The sequence below is a fragment of the Leptopilina heterotoma genome, unplaced genomic scaffold (assembly GCF_015476425.1).
Source record: "Leptopilina heterotoma isolate Lh14 unplaced genomic scaffold, ASM1547642v1 Lhet_312, whole genome shotgun sequence".
Lineage (NCBI taxonomy): Eukaryota > Metazoa > Arthropoda > Insecta > Hymenoptera > Figitidae > Leptopilina > Leptopilina heterotoma.
In genome coordinates, this window is record NW_025111013.1 from 161,792 (window position 1) to 179,091 (window position 17,300).

The 17,300-nt window shown below is 25.7% G+C and overlaps 1 protein-coding gene across 4 annotated transcripts in view; it reads left to right on the plus strand.

Moving 5' to 3' along the window:
* Positions 1 to 17,300, plus strand: part of LOC122504720 (RNA-binding protein Nova-1) — a 45,337-nt gene that overhangs the window by 13,073 nt on the left and 14,964 nt on the right. Inside the window, exons 1-5 of one of the 4 annotated variants that reach the window (XM_043615933.1) lie at positions 36 to 138; positions 395 to 662; positions 8,299 to 8,445; positions 9,430 to 9,587; positions 14,818 to 15,169. In XM_043615933.1, the coding sequence (XP_043471868.1) occupies positions 545 to 662; positions 8,299 to 8,445; positions 9,430 to 9,587; positions 14,818 to 15,169 (775 nt within the window). In that variant the 5' untranslated portion in view covers positions 36 to 138; positions 395 to 544. Of the gene's footprint in view, positions 1 to 35; positions 139 to 394; positions 663 to 8,298; positions 8,446 to 9,429; positions 9,588 to 14,817; positions 15,170 to 17,300 lie in introns of those variants that run through there. The other 3 variants (XM_043615935.1, XM_043615934.1, XM_043615936.1) reach the window with 3 other exon arrangements.

Consider the following 17,300-nt stretch of genomic DNA (forward strand, 5'->3'; position numbering starts at 1 on the left):
AAGGAACCTGACATAGTGACACAAAGTTTGTCCAAGGCGCCGCGAGGCGAGCTCAACTCGCTGGCCACTGAGCACCTAGTCGTCAGTGAGACGCGGCACTCCGCTAATGCGAGTGAGTGTGTCGCCCCCCGATCGTTCGTACGTTCTTCTCATCATCAATTTTCATTTCCCTTAAAAACACACCATCCATCGTTCCCCAGAGTATATATTATTCCCTCCCCCCTCCTACAAAAAAAAATTTTTATTTCAAAATAACATTTATTAAATAGGAACGTACAACACACACACACACACGTCACGATTTACTCTTTTTTTTGCTTTCTTCCTCTTTTAAGAAAAAAAAAATAATAATCAAAACAAGAAAAATAGTGGTGAAATTATTTTTTTTTGATAGTGTGCGGGGACAACACATCATTATCTAAGTGCGGTTTGTGTCGTTTACACACCAGGGAACAAATCGTCTGCTCCCGAGACCCGTCGAGGGACGTCCGTCGTGTCTGTCTGTCTTGTGTTTCAGTCTGCGCGAAACAACAACCTCGTCAAGATGGCCGCCGACTCGGGAATGGAAACGTGTCCCTCCCCAGAGATCGCGGACTCCAGGAAGCGTCCACTAGATTGCGATGTCGAGAATGGAGCGACGAAGAGGTCCCACTATGGTTCAGGTAAATACCCAAAGTGAAAAAATGGCAAAACATAACCTCTAAAATTGTGTATTTCACAACTGTGGTTGAAGGAGGGGTGTAAAGCCTCGAGCAAAACTCCGAACCAGAAGGCGAAAACGATATCGGAAATTAGAAAAAAAAATACAGAATTCTGTTTTTATTTAATATTTGCGTATATTTAAAAGAAAAAGGTCGCGAAAAAGTTGGTGTTAAATGCGTGTGAGTGTGTTCATATTGTGAATCTGAAGGCGGATCGCGGCCTTCAAGGAAGTTTAGTGCGACGTGAAATTGACGTGTTATGTCACTCGCACACGCCTTCGAAGTGAAGCAATGACATTCGCTCTCTAGCTCGTCCGACTATTTAATTCAATGTTTTTCTACACCTGAGCTTTCGATTTTTTTTCCCCCCTTTATGCAAGTGTGAGTTTTTCGCGACTATTTTTAGCTCACCGATCATTCGTGTCTTGTGTGTCTGCTCCAATTTCACTGTTGTGTGTTTTTTCTATTCCCCGATAATCTCTTTTTCGGAGTTAAGTATGTAAAACAAAATTTTTCCTGTAAAGTCTATTACTTGCTCGAGTACTTGCTATTCACAAAGGTCTTAAAAATAGAAAAAAGTATTTAATACGAAAATGTTTATTTTCTTTTTATTTCTATTCTTTGATTCTTTTTTTTTTTTGAAGTTTTTTTTAAAAATGTTTTTGATTAACGGTGCATTTGAATTTAAATACATCCGAGCGAGTATTTCTAAACATTTTAAAAAATTCGAAAGTGAGAATCGTAATTTATCACATGGGGAAAATTATTCTTTTGAAATGCCTGATGGGCGAGGGGGGAGAAAATTTGACCTACATAATATTAAAACCTTGTTTAAATTCACTTTTCCCCCTCGAGAAAAACACCTACACAATTCAAACAATTTCTTTTCAATTGTACCTACATATTTAGAATTTCATTCTTGGAATTGGAGAATACTTTTTTTGAATATATTAATGTGTATGTGCCACGTCGCATCCTAACACCTGTTTGTTTTGAATTTGACGTTTCTCTATGTGTGGGCGTTTGGATTCGTCTCTTTATAATGGAGACTATAGTCTCTGGTACATATGACTCTGCAAAAAATTTCATCCTCCTCTCATCTTCCTGGTGTAACCTCTCTCTTTCTCTCTCTCGGGTCAGGAACTATAACGTTCCTGACCCGAGAGAAAGAGAGAGAGAGAGAGAGAATTTTTCTTCCGGGCCAGTGAAAAATCGTTTCTCGGTCGGTGAACTCAATTTCCTCTTGAGTGGTAGAAAATTTTTTTTCTTTGTAATAGGAAATTATCTTTTTCAAAGAGAGGAAAATTTTCTTTTGTGGTTTATTATCGAAAAAGGGACGTAAAAATTAAGGAAAAATTATTGATTCAGTGGAAAAAAAATCCTTTTTTCAGAGAAAAAAATACGGAATTATTCCATCAAAGCAGTGACAAAGTTACAGTAATATTTCTCGAAGGCAAAAAAAAAGATGGCGGTGGTGTCAAAACGAAAAATTCTGTCACTTCCATAAAAATGTCCTAAGGGGGGGGGGGGTATTTTCATGAATGTTATAATATAAATATTATTTATGCTGTGATCAATTATTTTAAATTTCACACTTGCGGTGAAAAAAGAAATCTAATTTCTTGCGGTAAAATTTGTGTTTACCTACCGACACAAAAAGAACTAGAAGTGTTTTAGTAATTAAAATTTTCAAGACTGTTTTTTTTTCTAGTGAAAAAGATTTTATGAAAAGAGAAAAGATTTTTACAAAAAAGATTTGTTAAAAGTTTTTGTTAGAAATGATTAGGTCAGAAAAAAATAGACATCGGAAAACAATATTTTTTTTCTTCCCGAGACAATTACAATTTATTGAGTAGTGAATAGAGGGAATATGGTGGGGCGAGGGAATAGAGTAATATTTAGGTGAATAGAGGGGGGGGCAATGGTGCAGTAGCGTATTCCCAGGATCCTCGGGGATATTCGAAGCCTGGGAGAGAGAAAAGGGTTGACCTGGACTCTAGGATATGGCGCATTGGTATCAAGTCGTTGGGCACCGTTGCAAAGCGAGGTCGCGGGTCAAGGTCGAAACGACTCAGTACACGACACGCACGGGCTTCCATCTGTCAAACAGCTGTTTGTATTTAACGACACGACACCTTTTGCGCTGCTTGCCAACTGCTAATTTGTCATTGAAATTTTTCTCAAGAGAAAAAAGATTCTCTTCTGCTCTTCACTCTCGTATAGCGTGCGTCAAGTGCTTATAATAATTCCCGTAATTCCCCCCTTACAAAATTTTTATAACTAAAATTCCTAAAATATTTAAAATAGATACAAAATTTGTTCATACTTTCCCGATATATTATAGCGGAATCGATCAAACTTTTTCAGGTTAAGAATCAAATAAGAGAACATTTTACTTAAAACTAGAAATTCAATTTTCCATAGTTTTATAAAACATGAAGAAATCGATAACTACTCCGAGTCTTCGACTCGAAGTCATCGATTTCTTCATGTTTTATAATAATTAATAATAATTATTAATAAAAATAATTTATAATAATTAAAATCATTATCAATTCAATTATTATTTTTAAGAATTTTTATCTAAAATTATTCTTTATATCGATTATCTATATTAATTTTTTATAATTTTTCGAAAAAGTTCTTTGACAATTTTCAAATTTATTTCTTTACAATATTAAATTTTACGAAATTTCAATTATTCGTAAATTCTTTAATTAAATAAATATTAGAAAATAGAAACTAAAAATAATATTTAAAAAACTCAATTAAACATTTTCAAAAAAAATTAGTTACAAAATTCAATTATTTTTTAAAATATCAGAATTTTAGCAGAAATTCAAATATTTTAAAAAAGTTTTGATAAAACATTTTTTGGTAGAAATTTAATTATTTTTAAAACAATTTGAAAAAAAATGTCTCGATAAAATTTAATAATTTTTAAAATTTTAATGAAATTCTTTGAAAGAATTCGATTATTATAATCTAAGATTTTAACTAAAATCTATTTTTAAATCAATGTTTATGAGAAAATTCTACCCAAATATTTAATTATTTAAATACAAATAAAATGCAAAAAAATAATTTATTAAATAATCGAATGTTTCTTGGAATTCAATTCCTATTAAAAATTTTATCAACAAATTTTTAAATAATTAAATTCTTTGGACGAATTTTAAATTTTAATAAAATTTTTAAGAATTTTTTCGAGGAATTTGATTAAAATTCTATTGAAAATAATTGAATTCTCCTAAAAAGAATTTTATTACTTTTGAAAATAATTGAAATTTTGCATCAGGATTTTATTAAAATTTTTGAAAATAATTGAATATTATTACTTTAAAAAATAATTGAATTCGTGTGATAAATATTGTTAATTATGAAAATAATTGAAATTTTTTAATATGAATTTCATTAAAATTTTTTGAAAATAATTGAATTTTGGAGAAGAATTTTAATATTTCTAAAGATAATTGAAATTTTGACGAGAATTTAAAAAAAAATTTGAACATAATTGAATTTTTGCGAAGAATTTTATTACTTTTAAAAATAATTGACTTTCTGCAATTATTTGTAATTTCTCTAAAATTCTCAAAATTATATCGTACAATTTACGAACTTTTCATCTTTTTTGAATGAAATTACGGACTTTATACAAAAATTACGAATTCGAAATTATTTTACGGAAGAAGGAAAAAATGACACGATCGGTTTATCTATGGGAATAATAAAAAGGAATAAAACTGCAGAAAAAAAGAGAATTTCAAGCTACAATTTAAAATATGAATTGAAAATGAAATATGAATTGAAAAATGGGAAAAATGTAAAAATAAAACTAGGAACAAAATAGACACATATGTAACTGATAGTGAACTTGACTTGATTCGTTTCAGGTTTCTTATCATCGTGTGTCGTGATTAACAAAAATCTCCGGTTTCACTTGTTTTGATTTACAATATACATACTGCAACAAATAACAGCAGGCATTTATAGATAATATAATTCGTTCCGATAATATACACGGATTTCGAGATGAAAATTATAGGAAAATGGATTTTTTTTCTGTTACGAAAGAAAAGGAATATTTTAGAAGTAGGAATATTAATTATATAGAAAATATTTTAAACGTGTATTAATGTATTGAGATTTACGTTGTTAGCGTTGAATTCTCGGCGATGTTATCTATTACCATTAGTGATGAGATTATTCATTTTTAATGTTGTGTAACCTCGGAGTCTAGACTTTTGACGGAAAATAACACATATCGCACTTGCCTCTTCAGTTTCTTCGGGTTTTATTCAATATTTTCGTATTTTATGGTATTTTTTTTAATTCGTCTATATTCTCGATTTTCTCTTTTGCTGTAGAATTTCTATTTGTCAGGAGTTTATTTTTTATTTATTTTTATTGATTCACTAATTTTCTTATTATTAAATATTTTTTTTAATTTGCATTTATTATTGTTTATTATTTTATTTTTCATTTACTATTTTTTACGTTTTCTATTTTCGTATTTATTAATTAATTAATTAATTATTAATTTATTAATTTATTTGTGTATTATTATTATTTTTTATTTATAAATAATATTGATTTATTTATAGATAATATTTATTTATTTATGGATAATATTTACATATTTATTTACAAATTACTGTAATTTTTATTTTTATGCGATAATTGATATTCCTTGAAGAGAAAATTTTCTTTTTGTTTTTTTAAGGAGGTTAAAATTAATTTTCGAAAAATTTATTATATCCGCTTTTTATAGAAATTTCGCAAAATTTTGTCCTATTTTTGGATTCAATATCATGCCACTAAGTTATTTCGCCATCATCATCATCATCATTGCATCTTAGTAAAAACAGTAAATTTTCCTTGGCGTTTGTAAAATAAAGTGAAACAATTTCGAAAGGGAAATCAATAATTTTCTGAAATTCTCAAGTGTTTAGATTGTATAGAGATGATTTTTGCGAAAGAAAACATTTTTCAAAATAAATTTTACATGCGCATTAAATTATAATATTTATAAGCGCGAAAAGAAAACAAAAACAATATTTTTGTTTGGGTTTATTTTTTTATATTTTTTTTTAAATTAAAAATAAGTAAGTTAAAAAAATTAAATAAAGAAGTAAATTTATGAAAAAATTAAATAAAAAAGTAAATTCATGAAAAAATTAATTTCTTTAAAGCTAAATAAATAAAGATGAAAACGGAAGAGAAAAAAGTAAAAAAGAGAGTAAAGAATTTGAGTTCTGGAAATACTTCACACGCTTTTTATAAATTTGTATAAATATTATAATTATCGTTAGTTAGTTTTCAAGGATCATTAAATAAGTTTCTTAATTTTTAATTAGACGAGAAAATGAGCGTTTCGTCGTTTAAAATAAATTTACAAACACTTAAGAAAGACGAAAACGTGATTTTCTGTTGTAATTTTAATTTTTTTTTAACTATAATACCTTTTTTTCAATAAATAGAGTCAAAGAAATAAAGAAGGAGAGAAAGAGGGGAAGAGAAGATGTGACTGCCGATAAATAGGGGAAGCGGATATTATGACAATAATTATTAGTAGCATCATTTTCGTTTTACACGTGCAAAACTGTAAATGCATTCCAGGTCAAATTGCGCAATCATTTGATATGTAAACACGCCTTCTATTGATTCCGAAACGTTTCTATCAGTTTTGTAAGTGGAGAGCTCTTTCTCTCTTTTTTTTTCACTCACTATCTGAGAGAGAGAGAGAGATTTCAACAGAGATGTAGAAATTCTTTCTAATGATGCACATCGAGTGATTATTGATTAGCTAATTAGTCAATTTTCGGAATTGAACAACTCAAAAATGAATTATTGGAAACTTTTCAAAAATTATTCACAGAGAGTAGAAAAGGGAATTATTTAAATTTTTATTTTATTACTTTCCCTTTTTTTATTTTTATTTTTTTTTTAAAGGACGAAATAATTAAATGATTATGAATAAATATTTTTCTACAAATATTTTATTTTATGTCTCAATTATTGTTATTATTATTATATTATTATTATTTTACTATTATTGTTGTTGTTATTATGTTATTATTACTATTATTATTGTTGTTGTTATTATTTTTTTTATTCACGGGGAAGAAAAGGAAAATGCATTATTCATTATAATTATTTTTGTTGTTATATTATTATAATTTTATTTTATTTTTGTTGTAATTAAATTATTATTATATTTAATGAGCTGTACGATGAATTTTTACATTTTCAACAAATTTTTTTCCTTTTCTTGTTTTTTATTTTTATTTTTCTTCTTATTTTTGCTATTCACGAAAATAACATTTCATGTTTTTTTTTTTTGCGAATAGTAAAAGTGATTTTATTTTTAAAATTGCCAGCATAAAAGTTGTTTTTTCTCTTTTTTAATAACTTTTGAAAAAAAAAATTTCTTGCAATTGAACAGGAATCTAATTTGACGTTTTATTAGCATAATACCATCAAGCACGAATAATGAAAAGGTTATAGAAATAAAATTCAGATTTAATCGTACGTAGAAAATTCGTAATTGACGTAATTTAAACGTGGAATTATTTGATTCTCTCAAAAGATCGTTTCATTTATTGAAAACTAGATTCTTTTACTATTTTTTTTATTATATAATCAATAAGTTTTTATCTTTTTTTCATTTTCTTATTTTGTTTTTCTTGAAAAATTCCATTTTGCGCAGTATTTTTTTTATAATAATAAGAATTATTATTAATATTTGCTTTTTGTTACTAATTAGAAGCATAATTATTATTATAATAATGAATAATTAATAATAAACAAAAGTAAATAATTTATTTATTTAAGTAGTAAACGAGATAATAATAATTATTAATAATCATGATAAATAATATGTAAATAATTTATTTATTCAAGTAGGAAAGGAGATAATAATTAATAAATAAACATACTATTTTCAACTTTTAATGTATTAATTAATTTTAATTATAGTTTTAGTTTTTAGTTATTAATTTATTAAGTTAACATTTATTTAATTACTTAAGTTAATAATTTATTTAGTCAATATTTCGTTAATTATTTAAGTTAATAATTATATAGTTAATATTTAGTTAATAATTATTTAGTTATATTTTGGTAATAATTTTCGTTATTTAATAATTTAGAGTTATTATTTAAATGAATTTCTGTTTTGATAGGAAATAATTTTCTTTCCTCAAAATTTTCCATTTGCGAATAATTTTTCTGAATGACAATATTCAAAAAGTGAAAAGAAAATTTGAAAATATAAACTTTGAACGTGTCTTGGAAATTATTTTCGTTTTTTGTAAATAAAAAAATGATTTGCTGCTGAAAATAGTGTTACAAATATTGTCATTTTATTTCAAGAGCTGGAGTGATATTTTAGAACACGAACGACAAGAATGTTGTTATTTTTCTTCTTGATTAAAAAAATTAAATTGTTGAAAAAAATGCCATGATTTGACAAAATTTGTAATTTAATATTTTATTGGGAGAGAAAAGTAATTTTTTTTGTTTTTTTGATAAATTTTTAAGTAATTAAATTAAATTTTTGATTTTAAAATTTTAAAATTGTTTTTCTCGTTTACAGGAGGAGATGGCACATATCACCTCAAAGTTCTGGTTCCGGGGGTGGCGGCTGGAGCCATCATTGGAAAAGGAGGAGAAACTATTGCTCAATTACAAAAGGATACGGGGGCTAGAGTCAAGATGTCGAAATCTCACGACTTTTATCCTGGTAATTCTTTATTTCTTTCTTCTTATTTTTCCTTTTTCCTCCTTTTTATTTATCTCTTTTTTCCTTCTTTTTATTTTTTTTCCTTCTTCCTTCTTTTTATTTCTGTTCTTTTCCCACTTTTTTTATTTTTCTCTTTTTCCTCCTTCTTATTTCTGTCCTTTTTCTCCTTCTTTTTATTTTTCTTCTTTTCCCCCTTGTTTTTTATTTTCTTCCGTCTTCCGTCTTCTTTTTTTTCCTTTTCCCTTCATTTTTATTTTTTTCTTCCTCTTCTTTTTATTTTTCTCTTTTTCCCTCTTTCGTCTTTTTTTTCTCACTTCTTTCCCCCCCCCCCCTTCTTTTTATTTCTCTCGAATACCACTTGTCACATTTATAATCTTCATTATCTGATTGCATAAGGATAATTAAAATATCTTTCAACAGTGATACGTAATTATCAATTAAAATTAACTTATTCTTTAATCAAATAATCTCGTTATATAATTTCAGACCGCGGATATTATTCGATTTTTTCAAATTATTTCACCAAAAATGCGACTATATTTCGACTTTTCTTACAAATATTATTGCAACAAAATGCTTTTATCCAAAGCAGCGGAAAAATATTAAATTTCTTAGTCAGAAAAAATTCTTGAGGTAGAAAAAATTTTTCGACAGATTTTATTGAAATTTTTATATTTTGCCGAATTTTATTACAATTTTTGAAAAATAATCGTTCTTAAAGAAAAATTTGGAAAATAGTTGAAAAATAATTGAAATAATTTGAAAATAATTGAATTTTACAAAGAGTTTGAATTTTTAGTACAAGTTTTTTTATCGGAATAAGGAAAAGAAGTCGAAAACTTTTCTGTAAATCGAAAAGGTCGATTCGAGGCCTGCAAATTGTCCGTTTTTTAAATTTTCGAATTTTAGTTAATAAGATTAATATTAACATTAATAGAAAATTAATTAATTTGAAATATTAACGATTGTTTGCTATTATTTCAGGAACCACGGAACGAGTATGTTTAATCACTGGCAGTATCGAGGCTATTATGTCTGTTATGGACTTCATAATGGAAAAGATCCGCGAAAAACCGGATCTCACGACAAAAACTACAGTTGACTTTGATTCCGGTAAAGCGACAGCTGAAAGGGACAAGCAGGTATTATTTTTTTTTCCCCTAAAAAAGAAAAAGAATGGTATTTTTTCTAGAATACTTCCTCTTTTTGTTGAAAAAGAAGAAAAAGAAAATTTCCTTCATAATTTCTTTCTCTTTTTTCTCTCAAGGGCATTGCGTATTTATTTTTAATAACTGTTCACAATACTGCGGAAAAAGACTTTGGAACAAATATTTAATTTACTGATCTTTATTGCTTTATAAATGAAAATTTCTGTTAAATAGAAATGAAACTTTTTGTTAAATAAGAACTGAAAAGTCTTATTTTCAAATGAATTTTTGAAATTGGGAATTAAAAATAAATTTCTTTATTAGTATAGAGAAAATTTTTTACAGAAAGGCAATAAAAGAGAAGGAGAAAAAATGTATAAAGGGAGAAATTCAGAAAAGGAAAAAATAGGAAAAGGGAAAAAATCCAGAAAGGGAAAAATAGGAAAAGGGAAAAAATCCAAAAAGCGAAAAAATAGAGACAGGAAAAAATAAAGAAGGAGAAAAAATGCAGAAAGGGAAAAAAGCAGAGAAGGAAAAAATAGAGAAAGAAAAAAAATAGGAAAAGGGAAAAAATATAGAAAGAGAAAAAATAGGAAAAGGGGAAAAAATACAGAAAGGGAAAAAATAGGAAAAGGAAATAAAATACAGAAAGAGAAAAGTAGGAAACAAAAAAGTAAATATAATAAATTATAAGGAAAATTCTTTTATTTAATTATTTAATTAAATAAAAGAATTTTCATCTTATTAAAACGAAAGGGCGATTGGAATTTCGTGACAGTTTTTGTTTTGTTTACGAACACAATTGTGTTATGCGAAATGATGACGTAACTACGGTAGCGAAAACATAATCCACTCGAAATCATCTAAGATGAATGACGACCAGAGAGGATCTCTCATCTTTCGAACAAATGAGATGCTGCCTTTTGTTTCACAAGAGGATTCAGTCCGTGTATACAATCGCAGTTGTAATTAAATTTTAGAAAACCAGACAACTGACAAAATCTGATTTTCTCCTCTCTATTTTGCAAATATAGCGATATTATTATTATCATAATATAATCTCCTCTCAATTATTATCGCATTATAATAATGATAATAGTATAATAATAGAAATATTTTATGTATATTCAATTTTACTTTTCTTCTATTTTAATTTTAAAAAAATTTATTATTTTTATTGTTTTTATTCTTATTTTTATTATTTGCTTTTTTGTTTCCTAACATTTTAAAATAATTAAAAATATTATGAATATAATTGAATTTTTTTTCCTTTCTCTATTTCTATCTCTTTCTGTATTATTTCTCCTTCTCTATTTTTCTCCTTTTCTTAATTTTTCTCTTTCTCTACTTTTTTCCTTTCTGCATTTTTTCTCCTTCTCGACTTTTTCCCTTTCTGTATTTTTTTCCCTTTTCCTATTTTTTCTCTTTCTTTATCCCTTTCTGTATTTTTTCGCTTTCCCTATTTTGTTTCTCCTCTATTTTTTACCTTTTCTTATTTTTTCTCTTTCTTTATTTTGTCCTTTTCTGTATTTTTTCGCTTTTTCTTTTTTTCCCTTTATTTTTTCCCTTTCTATATTTTTATTATTATTATTCTTATTTTTAATATTTTTATTGCTATTATTTTTATTTTCCTTTTTATTATTTTTATTATCTTTATTTTTGGAATTATTATTATTTTTAAAAAAATGCGAGAATTATTGGTATTTTTTTCAAAATTAAATTAATACTCTTCGATTATTCGAATTTACGGGAAATTTATTTCCCTCTCGATTATAAATAATAATTTTGTAATTTTTAGATAAAAATTGTTCCGCTTTGCAATAGGAGTTATGTAAAGGGAAAAATGTTGAATATTTATACAAGTTAAGTGTGAAATCTGCATGCGTTCAAGGCAGAGTGAAAATGTCAGTTTCTTTTTGATTTATTAAATAATTAATTTATCATCGCTCGAAGTGCATTCAATTGTTTATTTATAAATATTTTTTTTACTCAATTCTGATTCTGATTATTTAACGAATTTTCTCTTCTCCTTGAAATTTTTTTGCTCTTTTTCAAATTGAAATATTAAATAAATAAATAATATCTAAAATATGATATGTATAATTAAATTATTGTTTATATAATGTTAGGAAATATTTATTTATTATTACACTGGCTAGGAAAAATTAATATTATTTTTCTGTTTTTCTTTATATTTACACTAAAAAAACAAGTTTATTAACTATTAGTAGTATCATGAAAAAAAATTAGTGTGTTATTATTATTTGTTAAAAAATTATCGAAATGGTAATTTTTCTAATTATTTTCTATACATAAACGATGTAAATTATTGATAATTACAAATGACAGAAATGATTTTGAATTATTTGCGATTTTTATAACTTTTCTTTTATATATTTCTTTGAGCAAAAAGAAGCAAATCTAATTTGAATCTCTTTTAGTTTCAAGGTACTTTATTTCCGGACCTTCAAACATTTTTAACTTTTGAATTTCGCATGGTATTTAAAATTCATACAGTGATTTCAAATTCATTTCCTTTAAACTGAATGGTAAACTTTTTTTTTAAATTCTTCATTAAAAATATTTATTTAGTTTCTTCATTAAAACATTTTTAAAAGAAATATATTTTTAGCTGAGCGAATTTTTATTTTTATCTTTTTATTTACATAATTTGTATTTTATCGTTTTTCTTTAGCTTTTGTTTAATTTCACTAATTTATTTTTTTCTTTTTTAATTTTAGTTGAATTTTTAATATGAAAATCAAATTTTTATTCAAACACTTTATCGCGGAATTTTTATTGAACGAATTTTTGAGTAGTTGAAAAATTTATTTGCAAATTATTTAGGAGAATTGTCATTTAGAAAATTTTTTTTTGGGATAATTGCTTTTCAAAAAGAGAAAAAGAGAAAGGAAAACGAGTAAAAGAGAGTAAAAAGAAAAAAAGAAAAAAATATAGAAAGGGGAAAATAGAGAAAGAGAAAAAATTGAGGAGGAAAAATATACAGAAAGGGAAAAAAAGAGACGGAGGAAAAATAAAAAAAATAGAGAAAGGGAAAAAATAGAGAAAGGAAAAAAATAGGAAAAGGGGAAAAAATAGAGAAGAAAAAAATAGGAAAAGGGAAAAAATAGAGAAAGAAAAAAATAGAGAGAGAGAAAAAATAGGAAAAGGGAAAAAATAGTGAAGGAGAAAAAATACAGAAAGAGAAAAAAGTACAGAAAGGGAATAATAGAGAAAAGAAAAATAGAAAAAGGGAAAAAATATTGAAAAAGAAAAAATAGGAAAAGAGAAAAAATACAGAAAGAGTAAAAATCCAGAAAAAGAAAAATATAGGAAGAGAAAAAATAGGAAAAGGGGGAAAATAGAGAAACCGTAGAAAATAAGGAATGAGAAAAAATATAGAAATAAAAAATGATAATAATTTTAGTCGTTGATAAATTAATAACTAAAATTGAGAAAATTTGTTTTAATTAAAAAAAATTTATCAAGTAAAATTCTAGATGAGAATTAATATTTTTTTTCGTGCGTAAACATTTTTTTTTCTATTTCTATTAAGTGGAGAAAAATTGAGAAATCAGAATGCTCGAATATGTAGCGTAATTTGTAATAATATGTGAGGCGACAATCATGTGCGATTCATGAGCAAAGATTATGTATGTATGCATGTATATATATTGAAGGGAAAATTAAATGCGTCCAGTGGGAGCAATGAAGTCAGAGTATGAGACTTTTGCTTGTTAGCAATGACCCAGTTAGAATAGGCTTGTATGGCTAATGATCAGAAATGTGAACAATTCAAAAATACATCACGTTGACCTTCGAACTCTCTTAATTGAGGCAAAAAGGACATTTGCATCCTTTCAACAAACAAAAAAAAATTGAATCCATTTCATGTGTGAATCACTTATTTTTACAATTTAATTCGCAATCATCTTTTTGGTTCGGTTCTGTGTTTTTCTTCTTTTCTCGATTTTTTTTCTTTTATATGTTTTTTTTTTCTTTATTTTTTTTTCTCTGTTTTTCTTCTATTTTTTCCGTTTTACTATTTTTCTCTTTCTTTATTTTTTTTCCCTTTCCTTATTTTTTTCCCTTTTCCTATTTTTTCTCTTTCTCTATTTTGTCCCTTTCTGTATTTTTTCTCTTTTCCTATTTTTTTCCTTGTGTATTTCTTCCCTTTTACTATTTTTTCCCTATTTTTATTTTTTGTCCTGTATTTTTTCTTTTGTATTTTTTTGCTTTTCCTATTTTTTCTCCTTCTGTATTTTTTTCTCCTCTAATTTTCCCTTTTTCTAATTTTTCCTCTTTCCCTATTTTCCTATCTTTCTGTATTTTTTCTCCCTTAATTTTCCCTCTTTCCCCTATTTTTCTTCTTTTCTTTATTCTTTTTCTCCTTTACTTTATTTTTCTTTTTACCTTGATTTATTTCTTTATTGCGAAAAATAATCTTCGATTGTTCATGAAAATTAAACACAACAAAGCACCACCTTCGACTTGAGTTTTATTGCAGAGATAAAATGATGAAAGAAAAATTTAAATACTCGCCATTCGAGAAAATGAAGCGTCAACAATTGCGATTTGCATGATAATTAATCGTCATTATAAAACTTGATCGCTGACTTTGTGTATAACAAGTCGGAAGCAATTGCAAAAACAAGTTGAAAATAAAATACAAGAACAATTATTGTTCAAAGAATATTTTACCTGAAAATCTTTTTTCAGTTTCGAAATTTACGACCAATTTTCATTTCTATTTAACTGAAAATTGCAGAATTTATTTTTACTCCAGATTTTTATTTAATCAATTTTTTAGAATTTTCAAGTAGTTGACAAATTTTTTGCGAAAAATAAAGAAGGAGAAAAAAATTCAGAGAGAGAAAAGATAGAAAAAGGAAAAAAAATAAAGAAATAGAAAAAAATAGAGAAAGAAGAAAAAATACAGAAAGATAAGAAAATAGGGAAAGAGAAAATTAGATAAGGGAAAAAATAAAGAAGGAGAAAAAAAATCCAGAAAGAGAAAAAATGGAGAAAGGGAAAAAATAGATTAGAAAAAATACAGAAAGAGAAAAAATAGACAAAAGGATAAAAATACAGAAAGGGGAAAAAATAGAGAAAGGGAAGAAAATAGAGGAAAATAAAGAGAAATGGAAAAAAAAGAAAAGAAAAAATACGGAAGGAAAAAAAATACAGAAATTAATTCTAATCTTTAATTTTTTTTTATTTCCAGGTGAAAATTCTGGTACCAAACAGCACCGCCGGAATGATCATTGGAAAGGCCGGCAATTATATAAAACAAATAAAAGAAGAATCGGGATCGTACGTTCAGATTAGTCAAAAGGCAAAAGATTTGTCCTTGCAGGAACGATGCATCACCGTTATTGGGGAAAAGGAAAATAATCGCAACGCTTTACTGATGATCCTGGCAAAAGTTGCTGACGATCCACAAAGTGGAACGTGTCTCAATGTGAGTTACGCGGACGTCAGTGGTCCTGTAGCCAATTATAATCCAACCGGAAGTCCATACGCTCAAGCCCCCACGAGCACACCGACGTATACATCAACTGCTGGTTTAAACACAGGTTTGTATTATTTTTCTCTCTTCTCTTTATTTTTTTCAAATATAAAAATTATTTCCAATCCAAATACATATGACAAATCGCGTCCAATTAACTGAATGTCATATTTGTACGTATATATATAATGTAGAGAGGAGGAATATATTTTTTTTTTATTTCAATAATGTTGATTTTTGCATTTGTTTGGGATTTTTTTTAATGCATGAGATAAATTTCATTTTTGTTTTGAAATTGTGTACAATTCCTAGTTTTTATTTATTGTTCTACAATCTAATAATAATTTCCTTTCTTTCCCTTTTTTTCTTTCTCTATTTTTTCCTTTTTTCTATTTTTTCTCTATTTTTTTTTCTCTTTTTGTATTTTTTCTCCTCCTCTAATTTTCCTCTTTCTTTATATTATATCCTTTCCTTATTTTTTTCCCCTTTCCTATTTTTTCTCTTTCTTTATTTTGTCCCTTTCTGTATTTTTTTGCTTTTCTTATTTTTCTCTTTCTCTATTTTTTCCCTTTCTGTATTTTTTTCCTTTTTCTAATTTTTCTCTTTCTGTATTTTTTTTCTTTTCCTACTTTTTCTCTTTCTCCATTTTTTCTCCTTTATTTTTTTTCCTTTTCCTATTTAGTATTTTTTTTATAAATTAACAAAAGCAAAAAAGTGAAGAGGGAAATATCGATAAATTCTCCTAAAATATAAAGTGATGAAATTTTGTTAAATATTAAACTCTAAATTGTATTCAATTGAATTTTATTTTTTTCATTCTCGTTATTAGCATTATTCTAGAGATAATAATGAAATTGGAAACATTTTGCATTAATGAATAAATTATTTAGCAAATTGCAGAATTTTATCAGCGATTAATTTATCTGCTTAAAGATATATTTTTAATGACTAGTTTTCTTTATAGAGGGAAATATTCACGTTTTTCAAGCGTATAATGTGTAATAATTATTATTATTGGTCTTTGTCTGTAGATAGGAAGAAAATGTATTGTTTTTTTTTTTTGAAAATTGGTTGCGTGCGGAAACAAAGTAAAAGTAATTTTACGCTAATCTTTAACACTCATTTTGTTGGAACTTGAGACATTAATTTTTTAACACGTGCACGGACCTTGTATCATATTTATGTCTTTATCGACTTTTTTCGATTTATTTTCAAAAATTACGACTGTTTCGACTTTTCTTTTAAATATTGCAACAAAATGCCATATTTCTTGAAGAAATTCCAACTTATTTTAATTATTTTAAAGAGATTTTATCAAATTTTAATTACTTTTAAAGTTTTAATATACACTATTTTAATAAAATTTTTCAAAAGAATTCCATTATAGTTCCAAGAAATTCAATTATTTCGAAAAATTTAATTAAAATTCTTTAAAAGATTCTATAATTTAAAAAATTTTTGACAATATTCTTTACAAGATTTAATTAATAAAATTGTAATTTAAAAAAAAATTTTCGATACAATTCAATTATTTTTAATACAAATTCTTCTTGACTTAAGAATTTAATTATTTTCACAAATAACACATTTTTTATGGGAATTCAGTTATTTAAAAGTATTTGAATAAAATTCTTCGCAAGAAATCAATTATTTTATCATAAATAATAAAATTTTTCTCCGTAATTCAATTATTTTAAAAAATTTTGATAAAATGCTTTATAAATTTGAAAAATTATAAAATTTATCATAGAATTTAATTATTTTCGTAAAAATAAAATTCTTCCAAGGAATTCAATTATTTAAGAAATTTTAATAAAAATCGATCCCAAAAATTTAATTATTTTCAAAAAATAAATTTTTTACAGGAATTCAATTATTTTAATAAAATTCTTTGTCAGATTTCAATTATTTTAATTTTTCTAATGGAATTTTTCGAAAAAATTGAATTATTTTTAAAAAGTTTTAAAAAATTCTGAAAAATTTAATTATTTAAAAAAATTTCCCACAAAATTCTAAAATTTTTCTCCGGAATTCAATTATTTTCAGAAACAAAATTCTTCATAGGCATTTAGTTCTTAAAAAAAATTCAATGAATTTCGTTTCAAGAATTCAATTATTTTCATAAATAACAAAACTTATCGTAGAATTTAAATTATTTTTTATACTACATAATTCTACATAAAAATTCAATTTTAAGA